The sequence below is a fragment of the Pipistrellus kuhlii genome, unplaced genomic scaffold (assembly GCF_014108245.1).
Source record: "Pipistrellus kuhlii isolate mPipKuh1 unplaced genomic scaffold, mPipKuh1.p scaffold_m20_p_2, whole genome shotgun sequence".
NCBI lineage: Eukaryota > Metazoa > Chordata > Mammalia > Chiroptera > Vespertilionidae > Pipistrellus > Pipistrellus kuhlii.
The window spans coordinates 173,610,067-173,630,434 of record NW_023425515.1 but is presented as its reverse complement, the minus strand read 5'-3'; the positions used below and the strand labels follow the sequence as shown (position 1 = coordinate 173,630,434).

The following is a 20,368-nucleotide window of genomic DNA, read 5'->3' as shown; positions in this document are numbered from 1 at the left end:
TTAGTCCCAGGAGACAAGGCTTAGTGTATAATGTTCTTGAAATCACCTTGCATCTCTGCTCTCACTAAGTTTCCCCAAGAACTGTGGGACCCCTGCAGGGCTGGTCATATTGTCTGCAACTCCCCTGGCCTGGTGGTTACACTTCCTAGAAGAAGATTTTTTCTTCTTTTTCCTTAAAAAAAAACCCAAAAAAACTTTGACCTGATTTTGCCACTTTATGAAATTATGGTACACCCTACATTATTGATACTTCTTCTCTAGAGAAATTCTCAGTATAATCAACCAGTTAGGCAGGCTGTTTAAGGCTCCCATTCTCTGTCTTTGGACTCAGTACTTAGACATGATTCCAAGTCTAGGATAAGTGTGGGATGGCTGCTACATTGAAGGTAGGAAAAGGGTAACACATGCCTTTCTACTTTTGCTGGTGAATAAGCAGGAGTCAGCCTTAGCCAACCACTTTCTAGAACTGATTTGGCCTTCTCAACTTGTAGGCTAGCCAGGTCATTACGAGGCTGCGGAGGAAATGAAGCAAGATCAATATAGAGCATATTTAGATTTATTTTTTTTTTAAAGATTCTTTATTGATTAAGGTATTACTTATATGTCCTTATCCCCCCAAGTATAAAGCATGTTTAGAAGGCTGCCATTATTACTTTGGAGAACTGATTTGGGATCTGCGGGAGGGATCCTTATGAAGTGACTTGTTGGGACTTCTTGGGACATCTGCATCCTTCCCAAGCTTGGGTGAGGTGCCTCACACTCCCATTTCTCCCTCTGCACCACTCCATTGGAGTAGTAACCACAGTTTATGGGGTGGTTGAGTTGGCAGCCCTGAACCCCAGAAACCTTCATTTTGATTTTCTTTTGCCAGGCTGAGGGGAAGTACAAAGATGATCCTGTAGATCTCCGCCTTGATATTGAACGTCGTAAAAAACATAAGGAGAGAGATCTTAAACGAGGTAAATCAAGAGAATCAGTGGATTCCCGAGACTCAAGCCACTCAAGGGAAAGATCAGCCGAGAAAACAGAGAAAACCCATAAAGGATCAAAGAAGCAGAAGTACGTGAGCCCCTGTCACCTCATTCAGATTCCTGGAGTCTCATCTGCCCCCCTTTAGGCTCTACACCAAACCTATTAAAGTGGGTGTGAACCTTCTCCAAAGAAGGCCTGCTGCTGGGAGATGGCCAGCTAGTTCGGCTACGGGAGGTGGGAAATCATTTGGGGATTCGTTTTGTAGCTGTTTTAGATGTTCTTTCTCATCACAAATATTCATGCGGAGGTTATGTTTTAGAAATGGCTTAAAGTCATCAGGTGGTAACACTGGTCAAACAAGCTGTGGGACTAGATAGGACAAGATTGTAGATCTTAGTGCTTTTTAAACTAAGTTAGCGGACATTTCCAAGAGAGATTATTTGTTTCCTTTCTTTTTTGAAAATGATAAGCTTTTATTTTATTATTATTTAAAATATATTTTTATTGATTTCTGAGAGGAAGGAGAGGGAGAGAAAGAGATAGAAACATCAATGATGAGAAAGAATCACTGCCTTCTGCACGCCCTTACTGGATATCAAAGCTGGGACCCTTCAGTCCTCAGGTGACACTCCACTGAGCCAAACCAGAGAAGTTATTTAAAAAAAATTTTTTTTAATTTAATATATTTCTTTTTTTTTCTTTTTCTTTTTTTTTTTTTTTTTTTAAATATATTTTATTGATTTTATACAGAGAGGAAGGGAGAGAGATAGAGTAGAAACATCGTCATCGATCAGCTGCCTCTTGCACACCCCCTACTGGGGATATGCCCGCAACCAAGGTACATGCCCTTGACTGGAATCGAACCCGGGGCCCTTCAGTCCCCAAGCCGACGCTCTATCCATTGAGCCAAACCGGTTTTGGCTAAATTTAATATATTTCTTTATTGATTTCAGAGAGTAAGAGAGAGAAATTGTGGGAGCGGGCAATGTGCTTTTCCTAATGGAGGAGGGTGAGGGAAGGAAGGAGAGTGATAGGCCACTGACACTTGCTTGGCTTCTCCCTGTAACTCCTTTTCCACCCCTGGGAGCCTGGCTTTTCTGCCACCTTAGAGGCAACCTCCCCTAGACGCAGGGCTGGCCCTGACCTTTAGTACGTAGACAGTGACTCATCGCAGTAGTCTCCTTTGCTGTAGTCTGTAATTTCCACCAGATGAAGGGAAGGTAGGGAAATCACTGGGAAGGGTTCTGCCAGATTTTGTGCTTAATAACACCCTATTTGAGCTCAGAGTGAGGTGGCATGTGGAACAGTAGTATAATTAGAAGTAGGTTTGAATCCAGGTTCTGCTCAGCTCTGTCACCTGGAAAATGGAATGCTACTGAATAATCAGAGTTGCCATTTACTTTGTGCTTGCTATGTCAGTGTAAAGTGTTCGGTCTTCAGAGCAACCACAAGAGATGTAGGTAGTGTTCTTCCTATGAGAAATAAAGTCCTAGAAAGCACAGCTAGATGAAGCCTCTGTCCCAGTGCCATGTACATGGGACTCTCAGCACAGGGTAAGCTTTCTTCTGCTTTTCTATTTCGTGCACATGCATTAAACTGAACTGCCAGAGGCCATGGATTGTTTTGTTTCTTATGTATGTGTCCTGTATTCATCACAGGCTCAGGCGAGGATGTGTTAGTGAACACGACTGACAGAATTAGGATCTCCCTAGGTATCCCGGGTGGGTAAGGTGGGATGAATTGAGGTTTTTAGGTTACTCATTTTCAATGCCTTCATCACAGACACATTCCTGATTGCCCTGTGCTTCTTAGCCAGGAGGCCCTAGCCAAGAGGTTTATTGCTCTTTCCTGGGTCTTCTGTTTTCTTAGGAAGCACCGGAGAACACGAGACCGGTCCAGATCATCATCCTCTTCCTCCCACTCATCCCACTCCTACAAAGTGGAGGAGTACACTGAAGAAACTGAGGAGAGAGAGGAGAGCACCACTGGCTTTGACAAATCAAGACTGGGGACCAAAGACTTCGTGGGTCCAAATGAAAGAGGAGGCAGAGCTCGAGGGACCTTTGTAAGACCCTGCTGTCACCCCTTCTCTCTCACCACCTGCTCCCACCAATTCGAATTATGTGTTTATCAGAATACCAGTTTGTTGCCCTTAATATAAGGAATCCAGTCTCCAGAACCATCAGAATGTGGTTCCCCGTTACCTAGGCTTTCTACTTGTATTTTACTGGTCATAATTGCTGAGCTAGACACTAGAAAGCCTCTTAGGGCTTTTAGTCTCAGAACTTCCCAACTTATCTTGACTTCTGCTGTGCCCAGAGGCCGTGGTGCCATATTGTCCTCTTTCTAGGCTGTACACCTTAAGTGAACAGAAAGGAATTGGCTAGAAACCAGTGGACCAGCATATTGACTGCAGGACAACAGTATTCCGTGCCAGAAATGTGCTTGAACAGAATGCAGGGCACTGATTTTCTCCGTTCCTGACATGGTCCTGTGTTCCCTTTCCCTCTTTATGCCACAGCAATTTCGAGCCAGAGGTAGAGGCTGGGGCAGAGGCAGCTACTCTGGAAACAACAACAATAACAGCAACAATGATTTTCAAAAGAGAAGCCGAGAAGAGGAGTGGGACCCTGAGTACACGCCCAAGAGCAAGAAGTATTACCTGGTATGTGTCGGGATAACCAGGAAGGGCCAGGGCCTTTGGCATACATAATAGCTGATACCAAGGCTTTGGTTGGTATGTTCGGTCTGTTCAGAACTGATTACGTGTGGAGGCATCTTGTACTGGGCGGGATGTGTCCTTGGGGGGCAGAGAGTGCTGGCAAGATGAGTATTCTCTAAGAGAGGCAGCCCTGGCCTCAAGGGTTTATCACCTGAGACATACATGGATTCTAGGGTAAACAAGAAGGGTTGCTTTTCCCTTTTTAGTTTGTGACTTGTTTTATTACTCGCCCATCCCAATCTCTGCCTCCCTTCAGTCTCTACTCAGGAATAAAGCTATAATCCTTACCTTAAGCCACAGTTCCACTCAGTCACTTGCCAATGCAAGATTGACAGGGAAGATAGCTCAGGATCTCTGTCTCCAAAATGGAATGCCACTGGGGCTTCTCTCGTCTAAGCTGTTGGTCCGGGTCAGGTACCAGGCACCTCTGGACTTCGCGCCCCTCCCTCAGGTTAGGGCTCTTCTAGGCTGAATTACCTGCTAGTGAGTCCAGTCTCTTGGCCTTGGTATGTCAATAGCAGGCTTAAATCCAAACAGAGAGATGTACCTTTGAGTGTTGTGATGAAGGTAAACCTGGAGCTGAGTCTTCATCGTCTAGCAGAAGGGCTGGCATGGGTCTGAGATGTCATTTGCATAACTAGGAAACAGGCTGTTGTGTAGATGGCTCTGCACAGCCTCCTTCCCTTTTCTAGGGCTGCTGGGAGCTGCTTTGAGATTCCTCAAGAACCCTTGAGTTTGGATTTAGGGAAATGTTGACTGGGTCCAGGATAGGTCCTAGAGTGGGATTGCTATAGGGGGAGCCCTTTTTCCTGCTCCTGCTTGCCACCTAAGGGAGCATCACCCACCTGATGCATTTAGCCAGGTAAACAAGCAACCCTGGTAGGAAGCAGCTGGCCCTTTCCCTGGCTGACCCCCAAGAGCCTTCCCCTAATGCATGGGTGGGTGGTTGAAGCCATGGGGCTGATGACTTAGCAATGACTCCTACTTTTCAAAATTCTCGTTCATTTTTTCATTGGCTGCCTCCTTTCTGGTGAAATGGTCAGAGTGGGGTTGTTAGAGATGTAGGTTGTGTTTTTCCTACTTTGCTACACCTCCTCCTTACATAAAACTAAAGATGATGGGCGATACAAGGCAGGAGACTGCGTTCTGGTCCTGACTTGGCCACTAAGTCTGAGACCATGGGCAACAAATTTACTCTTGATTTTGCTGTCTGTTCTGGGCTGAGGCTGGGGTTGGGTGGGAAGAACTGTAGCGGAGCTATGTGTATTTGAGGATTGCTTCTGTGAGCTACCTGACAACCTAGATCAGACAGTTTCATATTTTGGTGTGATTGGCATTCTCAAATTCATCCTTTGCGAGGTGGTGTACTAAGTAAATAATGAGTTAAAGTTCCTAAGCCTGTTTACTCATTTGCATAGTGGAGGGTGATAATGATAGGGTAGATGTAAGGGTTAAATGAGATAATGTATGTACAGGTCTTTCTGAAAGCTCAGTGAAGATTTTATCATTATCATTATTATTATAAAGCCCAAGCTACTGCCTTAGCATTCCCAGCGTACCACCTGAATGTTCTGTTGGATCTGAATCAGTAGTGTCTTTGGAGTGGGGAAGAGGAGGAGGACGGAGAAGGAGCAAAGGGAGGTCTGGACATAGGATCGTTTGAGAAGGACATTTGGGGGTAGGTACAGAGGACGGTTCTAGCTACTTGTTAACTCTGGTATTGATGGCAGTTTTCTTTCCTTTTAGCATGACGACCGTGAAGGCGAAGGCAGTGAGAAGTGGGGGGGCCGGGGCCGCGGCCGAGGAGCCTTCCCCCGAGGTCGGGGCCGGTTCATGTTCCGGAAATCCAGCACCAGCCCCAAATGGGCCCACGACAAGTTCAGTGGGGAAGAAGGGGAGATAGAAGACGACGAGAGTGGGACAGAGAACCGAGAAGAGAAGGACAATTTACAGCCCACCACTGAGTAGGGGCCGTTGTGATCGAAGCTCCTACCCAGGGGGGACAGGCGCTAGGAAATGGCTGGAGAACTAAACAGAAGCCCCAAGAAGATTCTGAAAACCCCCACCAGCCATGCAGAAAGCTGCTGCAGCTGAAAGCACTCCTGGCGCAGGTCCCACTGGACGGAGGCGGCTGGCCATGGAGCCTGGTCAGGCCCAGTTTTTGAGCAGAACACAGCACATTGGGCTTTCGCTGTGTTTCTCATTTGTTGTTGGTGTGTGGGGTGGGGACTGGGCAGGGAGGGGAGAGCGATACTTGGATTTTGGTTTGTTTCCTATTAGAAACCAGTTTTCTTAATTTCATTTCATTTGGAGCTAAGAGGACTAATTTGATGATTTTTAATTTCTTTTCCTGGTTTTTAAAGCCCTCTTTTTTTTTTTTTCTTTTTTTTAAGGCATATATTGTAGTAACATTAGCAGAAAGATTTAATTTGGACAACTTTTGATCCTGATTCTTAAAAGAGAAAACAAAGCATGTGAATAAACATTGAAATGTTCATCTCAGTTTGGGACCAACTGCTTGGATCTTTATAAAAATTGGTTTTGTATGTAGAGGAGGAGTTCAAGGCCTTTCTGACCACCTTGTGTTCCCCTTTTCTGCGTAGCCATGTATCACATGGTATTGCTCCTAACCACACCCCACTCGCCCCTCCCCAATATTGTCTGATTTCTTCTGGGCGGGCTTCCCATTCTCCACCAGCAGCTCCGGCGTCCCAGTGTTCCAGCCCCGCTGACCTCCGCAGCAGTGGTGGGCACTGGGTGACGGTTTCTGGTCTGTTTTCTAAGAAACTCTGGATTCTATTGTCTTTACAAATATAAGATGAGAAAATAATTTTTTCAATATTTTTTATTAATCTTTTTATAAAATGAAAAGAAACTCCTATGATTGATTAAGGAAGGTGGTATGGCTGGGTGGTTTGTGGGGTTCTTTTTTTTTCCTTTTTTTTTTTTTTCCCTTTTTAACCTTAAGCTTTAAGTTGAAGCATTCTCAGATATTTGGGGGGGGAAACATCCTCTTAAAATGGGTCCTTGTGCTTGCCTTCCGGGGAGGCGGTCCTGAGCAGGTGAATCATATGGCACTTACGCATATGGTATATGGGGACTGCACCCACCTCCCCCCGTCCCCCCAACCTTTGCCTCTTGGGTTGTGCTACTTTTACCCTTACTTTGCTACATTTCTATAGTTAAGTTGGTTTTACTTGATTCATGTTTAAGGGGAAACCCCCCCTTAAAGATTTGTTTCAACTCCTCCTGCAAATAAAAATAAATAAATGAAGTGGCAGGTGTAAATGGACTCTGATTATTGGGGAGGGGGGGGGGTGTGTCGCATGTTCGTGGGGGCGGATATCTCCTATAGGGAATCCGGAAGAGAAAATGTCTGTGGGGGCTGGACTCAAACTTGCCCAGCCCGAACCTCACCAGTCTCACACTCATCCTGGGGAGGAGTTTATGACTGCATTCTCATCCCAATGGTTTTACTTTATTCTGTGTCTTGGACACCCCAGGAGAACCAGATTTTTTCACTGTGGTGTGACATGCATGAGCAAGGACTTTGGCTTCCAAGGTGCTGGGGCGGAGGCCAAGGGGTGTGGATAACAGACGCGGCCTTGTGTGTTTTCCTCTGAGCAGCGAGGTTACGTGAAGGCACCTGGCTGGCGTGGCTCAGTGGTTGAGTGTCGACCTATGAACCAGGTGGTCACAGTTGGAACCCCGGTCAGAGCACAGAGCACATGCCTGGTTTGGCTCTATCCCCAGAAAAGGGGAGGGGGGGGCATCCAGGAGGCAGTCAATGATTCCCTCCGATGTTTTTATCCCTCTCCCTCTCTGAAATGAATAAAAATACATTGAAAATATTACGTGAAAGTGAGCCTAGCCCACATGGGATGGGTACTAGGTGGACCCTATGTTTCAGCCCTGGCCAGCTCTGGGCTGGCTGTAACCAGCAGAAGCACTGAAAGAATCTGGAGGTGTTTTCTGAAACCAAAGGAAGAGTCGCTCTTCCTCCTCTGCACTAGCCGGGAGCCCTCCCTCCCAGGGAAAGCAGAGCGCACCAGCAGTAGCTTTGTGGGCACTAGAACAACCACCTCTTCCACTCGGCTCCTGCCAAGGAGCGGCTCCTGCCTGCAGGGGGGCCCCGCCCAGGTATGTGCCTCTCCCCACTTATTCCCCTGCAGCTAAAGGCTTGCCAGCAGGGAGAGGACAGGCCAGGGAGGCTCTGCCAGAGGTGGGTGGGAGCCTCGGGGCTAAGGTTAGGAGGACCGGAGGAAGCTGGACTGAAAGTTGAGGCGCGTGGGCAGGCAAGAGCAAATGGGGGAGCTGTGACCTGGGAGCTGTAACCTCAGCGCCGGCCGGAGACCTTGGATTCCTCACCCCTGGGTTGGGGGTCAAACCTGCTGAGCCGGGCCGCCCCCTCTCGCACACCCACTCTCAGCACCTGGAGCGGGACCTATCCTATCCGCCTGTGTCTCCGCCTCTTTTGCTTCAGTCTCGCAGCTCGTCCCAGCCTACCCAGCCCAGTACTCTGCCGCCCGCGGGATCGCTCTGTCCTCCCTGCCCGGGTCCGGAGGGCGTCCCGGAAGCGATGGGTATGTGCGGAAGGCTTGGGGTGGGTCCTCTACACAACCGTGTGGAAATGGCAACAAAAACCTCCACCGCCACCCGCTCTCCCCAACGCGGGGCCCGGACTCGCGCCGGGCCAGGGGGGCCTTGCCTGGGCCCTCCTGAGCCGCGCTTCCGCCCGCAGAGGTGCTGGTGCTGGCCGGGTACCGCGCGCAGAAGGAGGGTGAGCTGAGCCTGGCGCCGGGGGACGTGGTCCGGCAGGTGTGCCAGGGCCCCGCGCGGGGCTGGCTGCGCGGGGAGCTGGGGGGCCACTGCGGCTTCTTCCCGGAGCGCCTGGTGCAGGTGAGCCCTGGGGGGTCTACTTGGCGGGGCGTCCTAGCCCTCCGCCTGGGGAGCTGAGCGCCCCCTCTCCCGGGCCCTCATTTCCAGGAGATCCCGGAGGCTCTGCGCGGCGCGGGAGAGGCGCCGAGACCACGCCGTGCGCGCAGCCGAGGTAAGAGCCGGGCCGGGCGCGGAGCCATCGCTGCTCGGCGGCCCACTCTGGCCCCGCGGGCGTCTCTGTGGGCGGGGCTGCCTGGCCGCTCTGCGGCCTGTGATTGGTTCTCAGGCACAATGCCCCGCCCCGAGCGGGGGTGGAGGCACGCACTTCCCCCAGCTCCGCTCTGCCTCCGCGTTCTCATTCACCTCCCACCCCAGGTCGCCCCGCCAAATCTCGGAGCTCCCAAAAATGGTGCAAAGTGAACTTCAGCTACAGCCCGGAGCAGGCAGACGAGCTGAAGTTGCAAGCTGGGGAGATTGTGGAAGTGATTAAGGAGGTGAGAAGATAAGGTGATGAGAGGACTTGAGGGAGAGAGAGGATGAAGCACACCCACGGGTGAGGGGAAGTGGGTGAAGTGATGGGAATGGTGAGGGACCAAGGATGGAGGGGCTCATCGGGCAGAACCAGGGCAGAACCAAGAGCGATGTCTAGAAAGATTCCAGGGCAGAACCAGAAACCTCTGCGTCCTCTCCCTCCCCAGATTGAGGACGGCTGGTGGCTGGGAAAGAAGAATGGGCAGCTGGGAGCCTTTCCATCCAACTTCGTGGAGTTGCTGGAGGACAGTGGGCCCCCAAGTGAGAACTGGACCCAATGACCCCGTGAAGCCCTGTGACCAGACTGCAGTCTCCCATGACCTTCCCAGTGGCTGATCCACACATCTTGACTTTGTGACCCCTTTGACCTCTTCTGTGACCTAACCTATGAATTAACACACACACACCCCTAACCTCCCTTTCCTTCACCAGGCCTTGATAACCCAGGCATGCCTTCAATCTTCCTTGATCCCAAGCAACCGCCCAAGGTAAATTGTGGGTAAAGAGGTGGGGAGTTCCTCATGGGGCACTGGCGAGGGTTAGGAGTGGGGATTGGAGGTTCAGCTTGTTCCTCCCTCTCCCTGCTCTCACTAGATGAACAGCCTGACCTGTGACAACCCTCCAGACTTCCTTCGGTCAGGTGAGCACCCAGCCAGATAATCCCTTGGGTAGCCCCTTCCCAAAGCACTTTCACTTCGGAAAGTGAGGGTCCCGCTAGGCTGATGGAGGAGGGATCTGAAGACTTGATTTGGGGCGGGGATTTGGCTTCAGAGGACTGACCTCCCCTCAGTCTTCTACCCTGAGACCTATAGGGCCCTGTTTGACTACCAGCCGGAGGCCCCAGATGAGTTGGCACTGCGGAGGGGGGACGAGGTGAAGGTGCTGAGGAAGGTATGAGAGGCCCAGGCAGGGGAGGGTGTAGGGAAGGGCCTGCTGAGAAGGGGTGAGGCCTGGGGAGGAAGGAGCTGGAGGACCTGGCACACCTCTCCCCAGCATCTTTTCTCTCCAGGTCACAGACGATGAGGGCTGGTGGGAAGGAGAGTCTCAAGGCAAAAGAGGAGTTTTCCCAGACAACTTTGTGCTCCCACCCCCCCCAGTGAGTACAGAGCTGGACACTCTGGTGTGTGTGTGTGTGTGGAGGGACGGAGACAGGGGGCAGGCAAGCTACTCCGGACAAAGTTGGGGGTCATGATGCTCATTGGATACAGCTGTAGGGTCACCCCTAAATGAGAGTGGACCTAGAAATGTGGGGGCTTCTCTTCAGATTCTGATACTTCTTTTTTGCACAGATCAAGAAGCTGCTCCCACGAAAAATGGTATCGCAAGATTCAGGTGGGTGCCCTGGAGGCCGGGATTGGAGGGGCATTGTCTGGGAGGCCAGCAGTCCATACACGCCCACAGTTCCCCAGTGCTCTAGTACTCCCACTTGGGAGCTCCATCCTCCCGAGTTAAGGATCTGATAGGAATGTATGCAGACCAATGTTTGTATGTATCAATATGTTCATGTTTCTCTGTATGTCTTGAGAATGTAGCTGTCAGTGTTTAATAGCATGCAATTTAACCTCCATGTGTTTGAATGTTTTTGGATGTTTTTATTGTAGCTGATTTCTTTTTTGTTGTTGTTGTTAATCCTCACCCAAGGATATTCACCCCCACCTCCCAATTGATTTTTTAGGGAGAGTGGAAGAGAGAGGGAAAGATAGAGAGAAACATTGATGTGAGAGAAACACATCGATTGGTTGCCTCTTGCACAAGTCCTGACCAGACCCTGGACTGGGGAGGAGCCTGCAACCAAGGTATGTGCCTTGACCTCAATCAAACCCAGGTCCCTTAGGTTCATATGCTGCTGCTCTATCCACTAAGACAAACCAGCTAGGACAAGTATAGTTGGTATCTAATTTCATTCCACTGTTATCTGAGAAGATGCTTGATATGCTTTCAATCTTCTTGAACTTGTAAGACTTGTTTTGTGTCCTAATATGTGGTCTATCTTTGTGAATGATCCATGTGCACTTGAGAAGAATGTATATTCTGCAGCTTTGGGGTGAAATGTCCTATAAAGGTCAGTTAAACCCATTTGGTCCAGTGTGTCCTTTAGAGTCACTGTTTCCTTGTTAAGGTTTTGTCTGGAGGATCTGTCCAGTGAAGTCAGTGGGGTGTTCAACTCCCCTACTGTGACTGTATTGTTGTTGATCTCTAAGTTAAAAAAAAAAATATATTTAGGTGTTCCTATATTGGGTACATATATGTTTACCAGGGTTATATCCTCTTGTTGGATCGATCCCTTTAATATTATGTAGTGACCTTTGTTATCTCTTATAATGGCCTTCATTTTGAAATTATTTTGTCAGATATGAGTATTGCTACTCCAGCTTTTTTTTTCTTTTTCGTTTGCATGAAACATTTTTTCCATCCCTTCATTCTTATCCTGTGTGTGTCTTCTGAAGTGGGTCTCTTGTAGACAGCATATTGTTGGGTCATATTTTCGTATCCATTTAGCTACCCTATGCTTTTTGATTGGGACATTTAATGCATTTACATTTAGAGTTATTATTTTTTTTAGAGTTATTATTGATAGGTACTTATTTTAATTCTGTATGCCTAGGTTTCTCTCTCTATTTCTTCTTCTCATTACAGCAGTCCCTTTAGCATTTTTATTTACTTATATTTTAATTGACTTGAGAGAGAGAGAGAGAGAGAGAGAGAAAGAGAAACATTAATATTGATCTATTGCCTCCTGTATGCGCTCTGACCAGTGATGGACCCTGCAACCTAAGTATGTGCCCTGACCAGGAATCAAATCTGCAACCTTTGGTACATGGGATGATGTTCCAATCAACTGAGCCACCGGCCAGGGTAACTTTTTACTTTTTCGATAGCATCCTTTAATGCACAAAAATTTTTAATTTTGATGAAGTCCCATTTATCTATTTTTTTCTTTGGTTGCTTGTGGTTTTGGTATCATATCTATGAAACCATGCCAAGTCCAATGTTACACCTCAAATTGATTGAGTTCCCTTCATCCATGACAGTGAACTTTCCGATCCTCAACCTGCCCCGCACTCAAAAGTCAGTGTGGGCTGGGGGACGGGGAGGAGTGTGGCGGAGGGGAGGAGTGAGCAAGAACCCACCAAGCATGAATGCTTCTCAGATTATTTCAGCCTTCGGTCAGTTTCCAGAGCACTGAAATGGTTGCTTTGTCATTTTTGTCCAGTTTTATAGCTGTGTGGGTGCAGATTTGTCCACTAACAGCCATAGTCAATCCCTGTTTCTACTCCCCATTTTTTTAAACATTGCTTTCAAGTTTTTCACTTCTTGTCTCACTGTACTCCTAGTTTAGTAATTCTCTCTCTAGCTTTTTGGTTATGTTTGATCTGCTGTTTAATTTATACATTGTATTTTATTTCGGAGTGCTGTTTTCACCTCTGGTAGTTTAGCTTTCTACTTTCTTTTGTTCCCCTTTCCTTATATCTGCCTGCTTACTCCTGATGGCTCATTTGTTGCAGGCTCATCCTGTATTTCTTTCAATATGTTACAGAGGGTTGTGCTGTATTTTCCACCTGACAATTCCAGGTGTGTTGTGTGCTGTGTCTGCCCACTCTGCTCTCACTGGCCTGTCTTTATGTTATGATGGTTGTGTGGGGCACGTGACTTGCTCTCAGTCTGTGGGCGTCTTGCACGCCGTGGCTGGAAAGACTTCTTTCAGCGAGGACTGCCTTCTATGTCTGGCCCCCGTTTCTCCCTTTCTCTGCACCTCTCCTACCTCTTTTAAGTCCAACAGTGTCCCCAAATTGTATCCTAAGCAGGGTATAATAGCAATTATATCTAGTGGAGAAGCCCCACAAGGCACCTCATTAGTCATTCTACAGGAAGCAGAAGTCAAAGTTTCCATTTTACTTTATTTTATTATTTATTTATTTTTCAAAGTTACCATTTTAATGGAAGGAGACTTGACTTGGGATGGTGAGCACACCGGGTGATATACAGATGATGTATTATAGCATTGGACACCTGAAACCTATATAATTTTATTAACCAATGTCACCCTGATTAAAAAAACATCCACATTTTTAATATATATATTTTAATATATTTTTATTGATTTCAGAGAGGAAGGGGGGGGGGGGGGAGAGAAACAACCATGAAGGATGAGAGAGAATCATCAATTGGCTGCCTCCTGCATGCCCCCTACTGGGGATCAAGCCTGCAACCCAGGCATGTGCCTTTGATCAGAATCAAACCCTTCAGTCCGCAGGCCAACGCTCTATCCACTGAGCCAAACCAGCGAGGGCTAAAAAACAACACGTTTTTATGAGCTTTGACTCTATGCCAAACACTCTTCTACTAATCCACAGTACTTCATATGGATTAAGTCCCTCAGACTTCACAATAACCCTACAAGATGTGTCCTGTGCTCATCCGTGTTTTATGGATGAGGACACTGGGCCGCAGGTTAACTTACCTACCCAGGTTTTCTCCTAACTGGCAAGACATGGAGCAAGAATTCAAAGCCTGGTGTCCGGTTATAGAACCCATGCTCTTGCCCATTGTCCGGGGATTTGTGCGTGTGTCTGTGTGATGACGTGTGCGTGGGTAACGTTTCAGGTGGCTGCGTGCGTGCCTATGGGTGTGACTGTCCATGTGTGTGACGGCCTCCCGGTGTTCACGCCGATGTCGCCTCCGTGTGGCCTTTTCTGACCACCCCGTTTAAAGTGATTCTTATCCTTCGTCAACAACGTGTCCTGCTCTCTAACACGCTGCGTGTTTCCCTTCTCTGTTTGTGCCTGCTTCCCCACTAGAACATGAGCTCACTCAAGCTGCTGCGGAAAGAATAAGCCAGAGGCAGGGTGAGTACAGCCAAAGCCCAGGGTGGAGGCCGTTGGGCTAGTCCAGGTGAAGATGGTGGTGACTTGATTAGGAGTGAAAAGAGGTGGGGGGGGGACATGCTTTAAAGACAGAGCAGACAGGACTTACTGAAGAGCTGGATGTGTGCAGCATAAAGGTATAGAAGAGGTCAAGGGTCACTCCTCACTTGGTCGTATGAGCAGTGGGCGATTGGGTGAGATGGGGAACACTGGGAAAGGGGCAGATTCAGGGAACCAGGAGTTTGGGGAGCAAGAGATAGGTTTTGAACATGTTAAGTGTGTGAGGCCAGTTAGCTCTCCCAAGTGCAAATCACGGGAGGACAGTCAGATCTGAGTGTGGAGTTCCGGGAAGAGGAAGGAACTAGAAATGGAAATGTTGGAGTCCTTGGGTTATTGCTGATAATTAAGCCCGTGAGACTGGATGGGATTTCTTTTTTCTTTTTTAATATATATTCTTATTGATTTCAGAGAGGAAGGAAGAGGGAGAGAGATAGAAACATCAATGATGAGAGAGAATAATTCATTGGCTGCCTCTTGCACATCCCCCACCGGGGACTGAGCCTGCATCCGGGGCATGTGCCCCTGACCGGAATTGAACCCGGGACCCTTACGTCCGCATGCGGACGCTATCCACCGAGCCAAACCAGCTAGGGCTGGGTGGGATTTCTTAGGGAGTAAATGAGATGGAAAGACGAAGAAGATGAAGGGAGGGTGAACTAGAAGGTCTTGCCATGGTCCAGGACAGAAATGAAGTCTGAACCAGTCATGACACTAAGCAGGGACAGGGCTTAGAAAAGCATGGATTGAAAAACTGCTAGTATTTGGAGCCATCTCCCCCACGAAGCCTTTAGGGTGGTCCCCCAGTTCCCTATGCTCCTGTGGCATGAAGGTGGTCAGCTTCCCCAGAGCTCCCAAGAGGCAGAGTCACATGACTCACCACCTGTCCCTGACCCCTGTGCACATCACAGGGCAGGGCCGAGGCGGGTGGGTAAGTGAGAACAAATACTGCACTCACCTCTTCCCTCCCAGCTCTTATTAAGGAATCAAGAAAGATGATGCCCAGAACAGCCCTCCCTGCAGTCAAGAAGCTGCCTGGGCCCAGCAAAGCCAGGTAAGGAGCAGGGAGGGGTTGGGGGAAGGATGAGGGTGCAGAGGAAGTGCTGTGCCTGTGGCACCCCTGGGCCTGATGGGGATATGTTGCAGGCCCCCTGGTGGAGATGGTCAGAAGCGCCCCACCCGAGACTTGGGTAAGTCTGGCTGCCTCTCTCAGTTGGGTGAGGACTGGGTGACGATGGGAAGAGACTTGGCATCCTACTACGCCCGGACCCCTGACATTCTGCTCTCATAGCCACCAGTAGCAGCCACTTGGGTGGGGTTCCATCCCAAATTGGCAGAAAGCGATCCAGAACCCAGGCTTCCCGGCAGCGACCTGCAAACACTCAGGTGAGAGGCCCGCAACATGGCAGAGCGGGAGGCTGAGCAGTCTGCTTCCCAGGGGCACGGCATGTGCAGGTGAAGGATCCCAGGCCGAGGAGAGCCCTCAGCCGAGACCTGATCCCCATCCCCACAGGAGGAAGAGCGGAAAAGCCGAGCAAAGGCCCCCCCTGGGAACAAAACGGCTACACCGGGCAAGACACTCGCCCCAAAGAAGACCCCGCCTGCACGCAAGGCCCCCAGCCCAGAAGGGGACTTTCCTGCGTACGAGGTCCCTGCTCTAGTTGTCTTACCTGAAGACGAAGCCCTTTCCTCAAAGCTCGTTTCTTCTGGAGACGAGGCTTCGTCCGTGGAAAAGGCCTTGACCTTTGAGCAGATGCTCTCTGAAGAGACCTCTTCTGGGGACAACACTCAGATCCGTCCCTTTCCGGAAGCAGCCCCGTCCAAGTCCAAGTCCAAGACCAAGTGTGTGGCCCATAAGTCAGAGGTATCCCTCCTCGATAAGAAGGACAGCTCTGCGCTCCCGTTGGAGGCTAGGTCAGGGCCCCTCGAGAATCCGGCCCAACCCTTGGAAGAGCCCCACACCCTCCAGGAGAAGATTCCTTCGAAGGAGGAAACGACCCCCAAAGAGGAGGCCTCCCCCAAAAAGGTAGCCTCTGCTCAAAAGCATCCACATCCCACCAAGCCGGCTCCAGCCCCTCAAGGCACTCCCACCCTTCCTTCCCGGCTCTCACTAAGTCCCAGGCTCAGCAAAACTGACAAGGAGGAGATGACGAGGCTACACGAGGAGGTGACGAGGCTACAGGAGGAGGTGGAGTCCCTGAGGAAGGACCTGGAGCGGATAGGGGAGCATCTGGAGTAAGTCGGGGGAGGATTCGGAGGGTGGGAAGGAGAAGGGCAGGGCGGGCCCACTCCTTCCCCTCCTTCTCTGTTCTGCAGAAGTAAGCTCCTGGACCTCTGGGAGGAACTGAAGAGCGAGAGGGAGAGGCGCCGGGTGCTGGAGGTGGGTGCTGTGCGAACCCCCGGATCCCGGCAGGAAGGGGGCTGGGGCGGGCCCTCCCTGACGCCAGGTTCTCCCCACCAGGTTCAGGTGAACCAGAGGACCGCCGCGGAATTCCTGACCCCGAGCCCCAGCCCCTCGCAGTCGCAGTAAGGTGGAGCCTGGAGGGAAGGCGGCCTCCGGGCACCCACGTCCTGGCACACCACTTTGGGAAAGCCTAGAGAGAAAGTAAACTTTGCTGTGTTCGCTCCCCGCCTGCCTGGTCCTTGGGGGGCGGGCCCTCGCGGCGGGGCCGGCGCTCCGCATTCCGGGCCCGTCTCTTCCTGGCACATCTGGCCAACATGTGGCTCTCATTACTGTTCCCAAGGCTTGTGCGCGGCTATTTTTACCCACCGGATGGCGGGCGGGGGGCGGGGGGGGGCGCGGTTGGAGGGGCGTCTCCTTCGGACGCCAGCGAACAGGAGGGGCCCAGGCCCGGCGGGGTCAGGCTTTGCCTGCGGCCGGATTCCGGAATCCAGCTGTGCGCCAGCAGCCCTGCTCTCCAACCCCAGACTCCTCCCCGCTGGCCGTCCCGAAGGAGTCACAGACACACACCTCCCTCCGCTCCCACACGGACTCCACGGCCCAGCGCGGGCACGCGTGGCTGCACGGGGGCACCTTCGCGTCACAGCCGGGCGCCCGGGCCTGGTGTTTGTGTGGCCGCAGCGATGCGTGGAGCCTGGGCTTGTGGAGGGACAGGGGTGACGTGTGCCCGGGAGCATGCGCGTAAGGCGTGCGTTTGTGAGTAAGGAAGTCGAGTGATGCTTGTTCTGGGTGAGCCTGGTGCCGTGGTAGAGAGTGTTTTTGCCGTCAGTCAAGTGTGCTGAGGACGGAGTGGCGGGGACGGCCCTCAGCCCTGGGGCCCTCTGCAGGATGGGCCGCTGGAGTAACAGAGGGAGACGCTGGAGTAACAGAGGGAGACTCTGGAGTAACAGATGCAGCTTTCATTGGTCACTTCACCGCTCTACCGTCCCCTAGAGCGAGGGTGGGGACCCTGTGTCCTGCCCTCCCCCCAGGGTCTCCAGGCAGGACGGGGAAGGGCGCCTCCCGGAGGTGGGGGTTCACGCCCAGTAGCACCGTGGGAGCCGGGGGGCGGGCGGGCAGCGCTGCCGGAGGTCCCGGTCCGCCGTGAGCCCGGGTGCACATCCAGCACCAGAGCGCCCGTGGCCGGGCCGGGCGGCTCAGTAGTAGTGCACGCGGCCCAGCGTGCCCGTGGCCGCGGGCCCGGGCCCCAGCGTGCCGGCGCCCAGCAGGTCGGGCTGCCCGGTGCGCCAGATCTCCCGCAGGATGCGCTCCCGCTCCTCCAGCCGCTGCGCGCGCTCCAGCTCCTCCGCCGACGTGAACACGTTCACGTTCACGGTGCCGTCGGGCTCGGCGCACAGCTCCGGGCCGGGCAGGGTGTCGTCGGGGCCCAGCCGCGTCACCGTGTCCTCCTCCTCGTCCTCCTCGTCGTCGTCCTCCTCCGGGGCGCCCCGCGGGTCCCGGCGCCGCGCGGGGGGCCTTGGCCGCGGGCGGGGCGCGCAGGAGATGGTGAGGACCAGCAGGCACAGCGTGAGCAGCAGCCCGAAGCAGACGCCCAGCACGAAGTAGAGGCCGAAGCTCTCCGGGTTGGCTGGAGGCAGAGGGCAGAAGTCACGGAGGGGCCCCGCGGATGGGAGTCACTCCATCTGGAAAAGGCTCCGGGTTTAAAGTTTGGGGGCGAAGACAGTGCCTCCTGTTGGAAGGACATTAGGCCATCGGGCAATGGGACAGCGAGGTGGGTAATTGGTGGTAACGGGCTAGCTATGGGGGGGCGGGGTGAGTATGAGGAAAGGGGGGAAGGGGTGCAGTGGGGCCTCAGGGGCAGGGAGAGGTGCGCCCTCACCGCGGATGTGAGCGTAGGCCGCCAGGCTATTGCTGAGCAATTCCATGTCTCTTCGGGGGGCATCCATGCTGCTCCGGGGGCTGCTCCCCTGCCAGCCTGCGAGTGAGTTTGATCAGATCCTGCTCGCCAGCCGCCCCTGACCCCGCTCTGTCCTCTCCCGGGAGGAGCGGCCCTGGGTTCCACCCCGGAGAGCGCGGCGTCCCGACTTCCTCGAAGACTTGGGCCGGGTCCGGGGATCCTCCCCCCACTCCCCGCGCCCCGACACCCCGCCAACCCGGGGTCCGGGAGTGGGCCGCCGGAGGCCCCCCCCTCACCCCCTCCCAACCCCCAAAAGAGGCCCGGGTTCGCTGTCCCGAGAGCGAGATGGAGGAGGAGCGCGGTGCCTTCCGCCTCCCAGGGCGAGTTCCCGGAGGGGAGGCCGACTCCCTCCCCATCCCGCCCGCCCGCCCCGGGGCCGCCGTCCGGCTCACTCACCGGCCCTGAGCGCCGTCTCTCCCTCCGCGCCCGGCCCCGCGCCCGCGGCGCCCACACCGGCCCGGCGCTCCCGCCCCGTCCGGTCCGGTCCGCGGGCTCCCAGGCCGCGCAGCGCGGGCCGGACACGGCGATGGACCAGCCGCGGAGAGTTTCCTCCGAGGAAAGAGGAGGGACGGGGCGGGGCGGCGGGGGAGGCGGGGAGGGAACGGCCGGCAGAGGAAGGGGAGAGGAGGGGGAGCGAGGCCGGCGGGGCGCCTGGTCCCCCCACCCCCGCAGGAAACCGCAGGGGAGGCGGGGTCCAGGGGCCCGCCCCCAGGCTACTAATAACAACAATAATAATATCGAGGAGGATGGAGTTCTGACTAGGTGCCAGGCAATGAGCTAAATAAAACCTTTTCAAAGTTATTTAATCCTTAATAATCCTGTATTGCGTGTCACCCCCACTTGGCAGATAAGTAAACTGAGTCACGGATTGAAAAACTACCGAACTGGCAGGATTTGAACCCGCTGTTCTCTGACCTAGAGCCTGGCTCCTGACCCTGTCCCTCTGCCCAGCTCTTCCTCCCAGGAGGTTGCCTCTCCCAGGCAGGACCGCCTGCTTTGTCAGCTCCCCCAGACCCTCAAGCCACGCCGAGGGAAGGGACTCCCTTCCCCCTTTCCCAGGGCCCAGCGGTGAGGGTGTCCGGCTGGCTGAGCGCGGTCAGCAGGGTTAATGAGTGCTGGACTCAGGCTGCGAGCCAGGCTGCAAGGCCAGCCTTGCAGAACCCAGCCTGGGGCCTCCGAGGGCCCCATGGCCCGCACCGGAGTGTGTGGCGAAAATGCCTTTTCCTTCTGGCAACGCCTGCCTGTGCACATGCGTTTCCACACGAGCTCAGGGCCTGTGCATGCAGTGTGTGGTGTGATCAGTGTGTGGGCCCAGGTCTTCTTCCTGCCCAGACTCCCAGCCCCCCCTCCGGGGGCCCCCCTTCCTGTGCTGGGGCTGGGGTGAGGGGGAGGCCTTCTTGGCGGGAGCCTCAGAGAGGAGGAGGGAAGGAAGGGGGGAGAGGAAATTGCAGACATAGCTGAAGGCGCTGCCTGAGGCCTGTGGGCCAGTGACCCCCCTCTCTCCCTCCAGGCTGAAGACCCCCCACTCCAAGTCCTGAGCCTGGGTTCATGCAGAGGGCAGATCAAGTGGAGAAAGGACTAGGACTGGCTCCCCCGGGGGTGGGAGAGGGACCCCTGGGCGTCTCTGACCGTGTAGTCTGTTTTGTGAGCATGCGGCACTATTTCTGCCCGTATGTGTATATTGGGGCATCTATTTTCAATGTGTCTGCGTGAGCGTTTTTGTGGGGGTGGGCATGTCTGTGTAGAAACCCGTACAGCCTCTAGTCAACAGAGGCCAACTGAGCGCCCTGTTAGCATCTCCTAGCAATGGGGGGGTCAGCGGTGGACAGACAGACACGAATCTTTGTCTCATGGAGCTGACCCTGAGGCGGACAGACAGACGAACGTGAAGGAGAGCGGCCGAGTGCTCGGAGGAGGCTGGCACAGGGCCATGTGATGGGGAACTCCTGGGCGGCTCTCCAGGCGGCATCTGAGGTGAGAGCTAT

At 53.0% G+C, this 20,368-nt stretch overlaps 3 protein-coding genes across 5 annotated transcripts in view; 2 read left to right on the top strand and 1 right to left on the bottom strand.

Annotated features, from left to right (window-relative positions):
* THRAP3 (thyroid hormone receptor associated protein 3) overlaps positions 1 to 6,982 on the top strand; it is a 45,024-nt gene extending 38,042 nt beyond the window's left edge. For 2 of the 3 annotated variants that reach the window (XM_036444209.2, XM_045584849.1), the window contains 4 exons: positions 872 to 1,059; positions 2,842 to 3,037; positions 3,494 to 3,637; positions 5,441 to 6,982. In XM_036444209.2, the coding sequence (XP_036300102.1) occupies positions 872 to 1,059; positions 2,842 to 3,037; positions 3,494 to 3,637; positions 5,441 to 5,662 (750 nt within the window). In that variant the 3' untranslated portion in view covers positions 5,663 to 6,982. The remainder of the gene's footprint in view (positions 1 to 871; positions 1,060 to 2,841; positions 3,038 to 3,493; positions 3,638 to 5,440) is intronic. The other variant, XM_036444211.2, reaches the window with a different exon arrangement.
* A 549-nt stretch (positions 6,983 to 7,531) lies between these two features.
* On the top strand, positions 7,532 to 16,652 carry SH3D21 (SH3 domain containing 21). The gene is made up of 16 exons (XM_045584845.1): positions 7,532 to 7,834; positions 8,178 to 8,277; positions 8,436 to 8,593; positions 8,681 to 8,744; positions 8,948 to 9,066; positions 9,271 to 9,364; positions 9,536 to 9,591; positions 9,698 to 9,743; positions 9,894 to 9,994; positions 10,113 to 10,199; positions 10,393 to 10,435; positions 14,998 to 15,079; positions 15,172 to 15,215; positions 15,317 to 15,411; positions 15,539 to 16,260; positions 16,342 to 16,652. Exons 1-16 carry the CDS (start codon positions 7,571 to 7,573, stop codon positions 16,553 to 16,555), a joined length of 2,289 nt encoding a protein of 762 aa, XP_045440801.1. The 5' UTR covers positions 7,532 to 7,570; the 3' UTR covers positions 16,556 to 16,652.
* Positions 16,653 to 17,361: 709 nt separating this feature from the next.
* On the bottom strand, positions 17,362 to 18,956 carry EVA1B (eva-1 homolog B). Its single transcript, XM_036447445.2, has 3 exons — positions 18,780 to 18,956; positions 18,306 to 18,401; positions 17,362 to 18,053 (listed from the first exon to the last, which is right to left on the bottom strand). Exons 2-3 carry the CDS (start codon positions 18,370 to 18,372, stop codon positions 17,623 to 17,625), a joined length of 498 nt encoding a protein of 165 aa, XP_036303338.1. The 5' UTR covers positions 18,373 to 18,401; positions 18,780 to 18,956; the 3' UTR covers positions 17,362 to 17,622.
* Between the last annotated feature and the right edge of the window lie 1,412 nt (positions 18,957 to 20,368).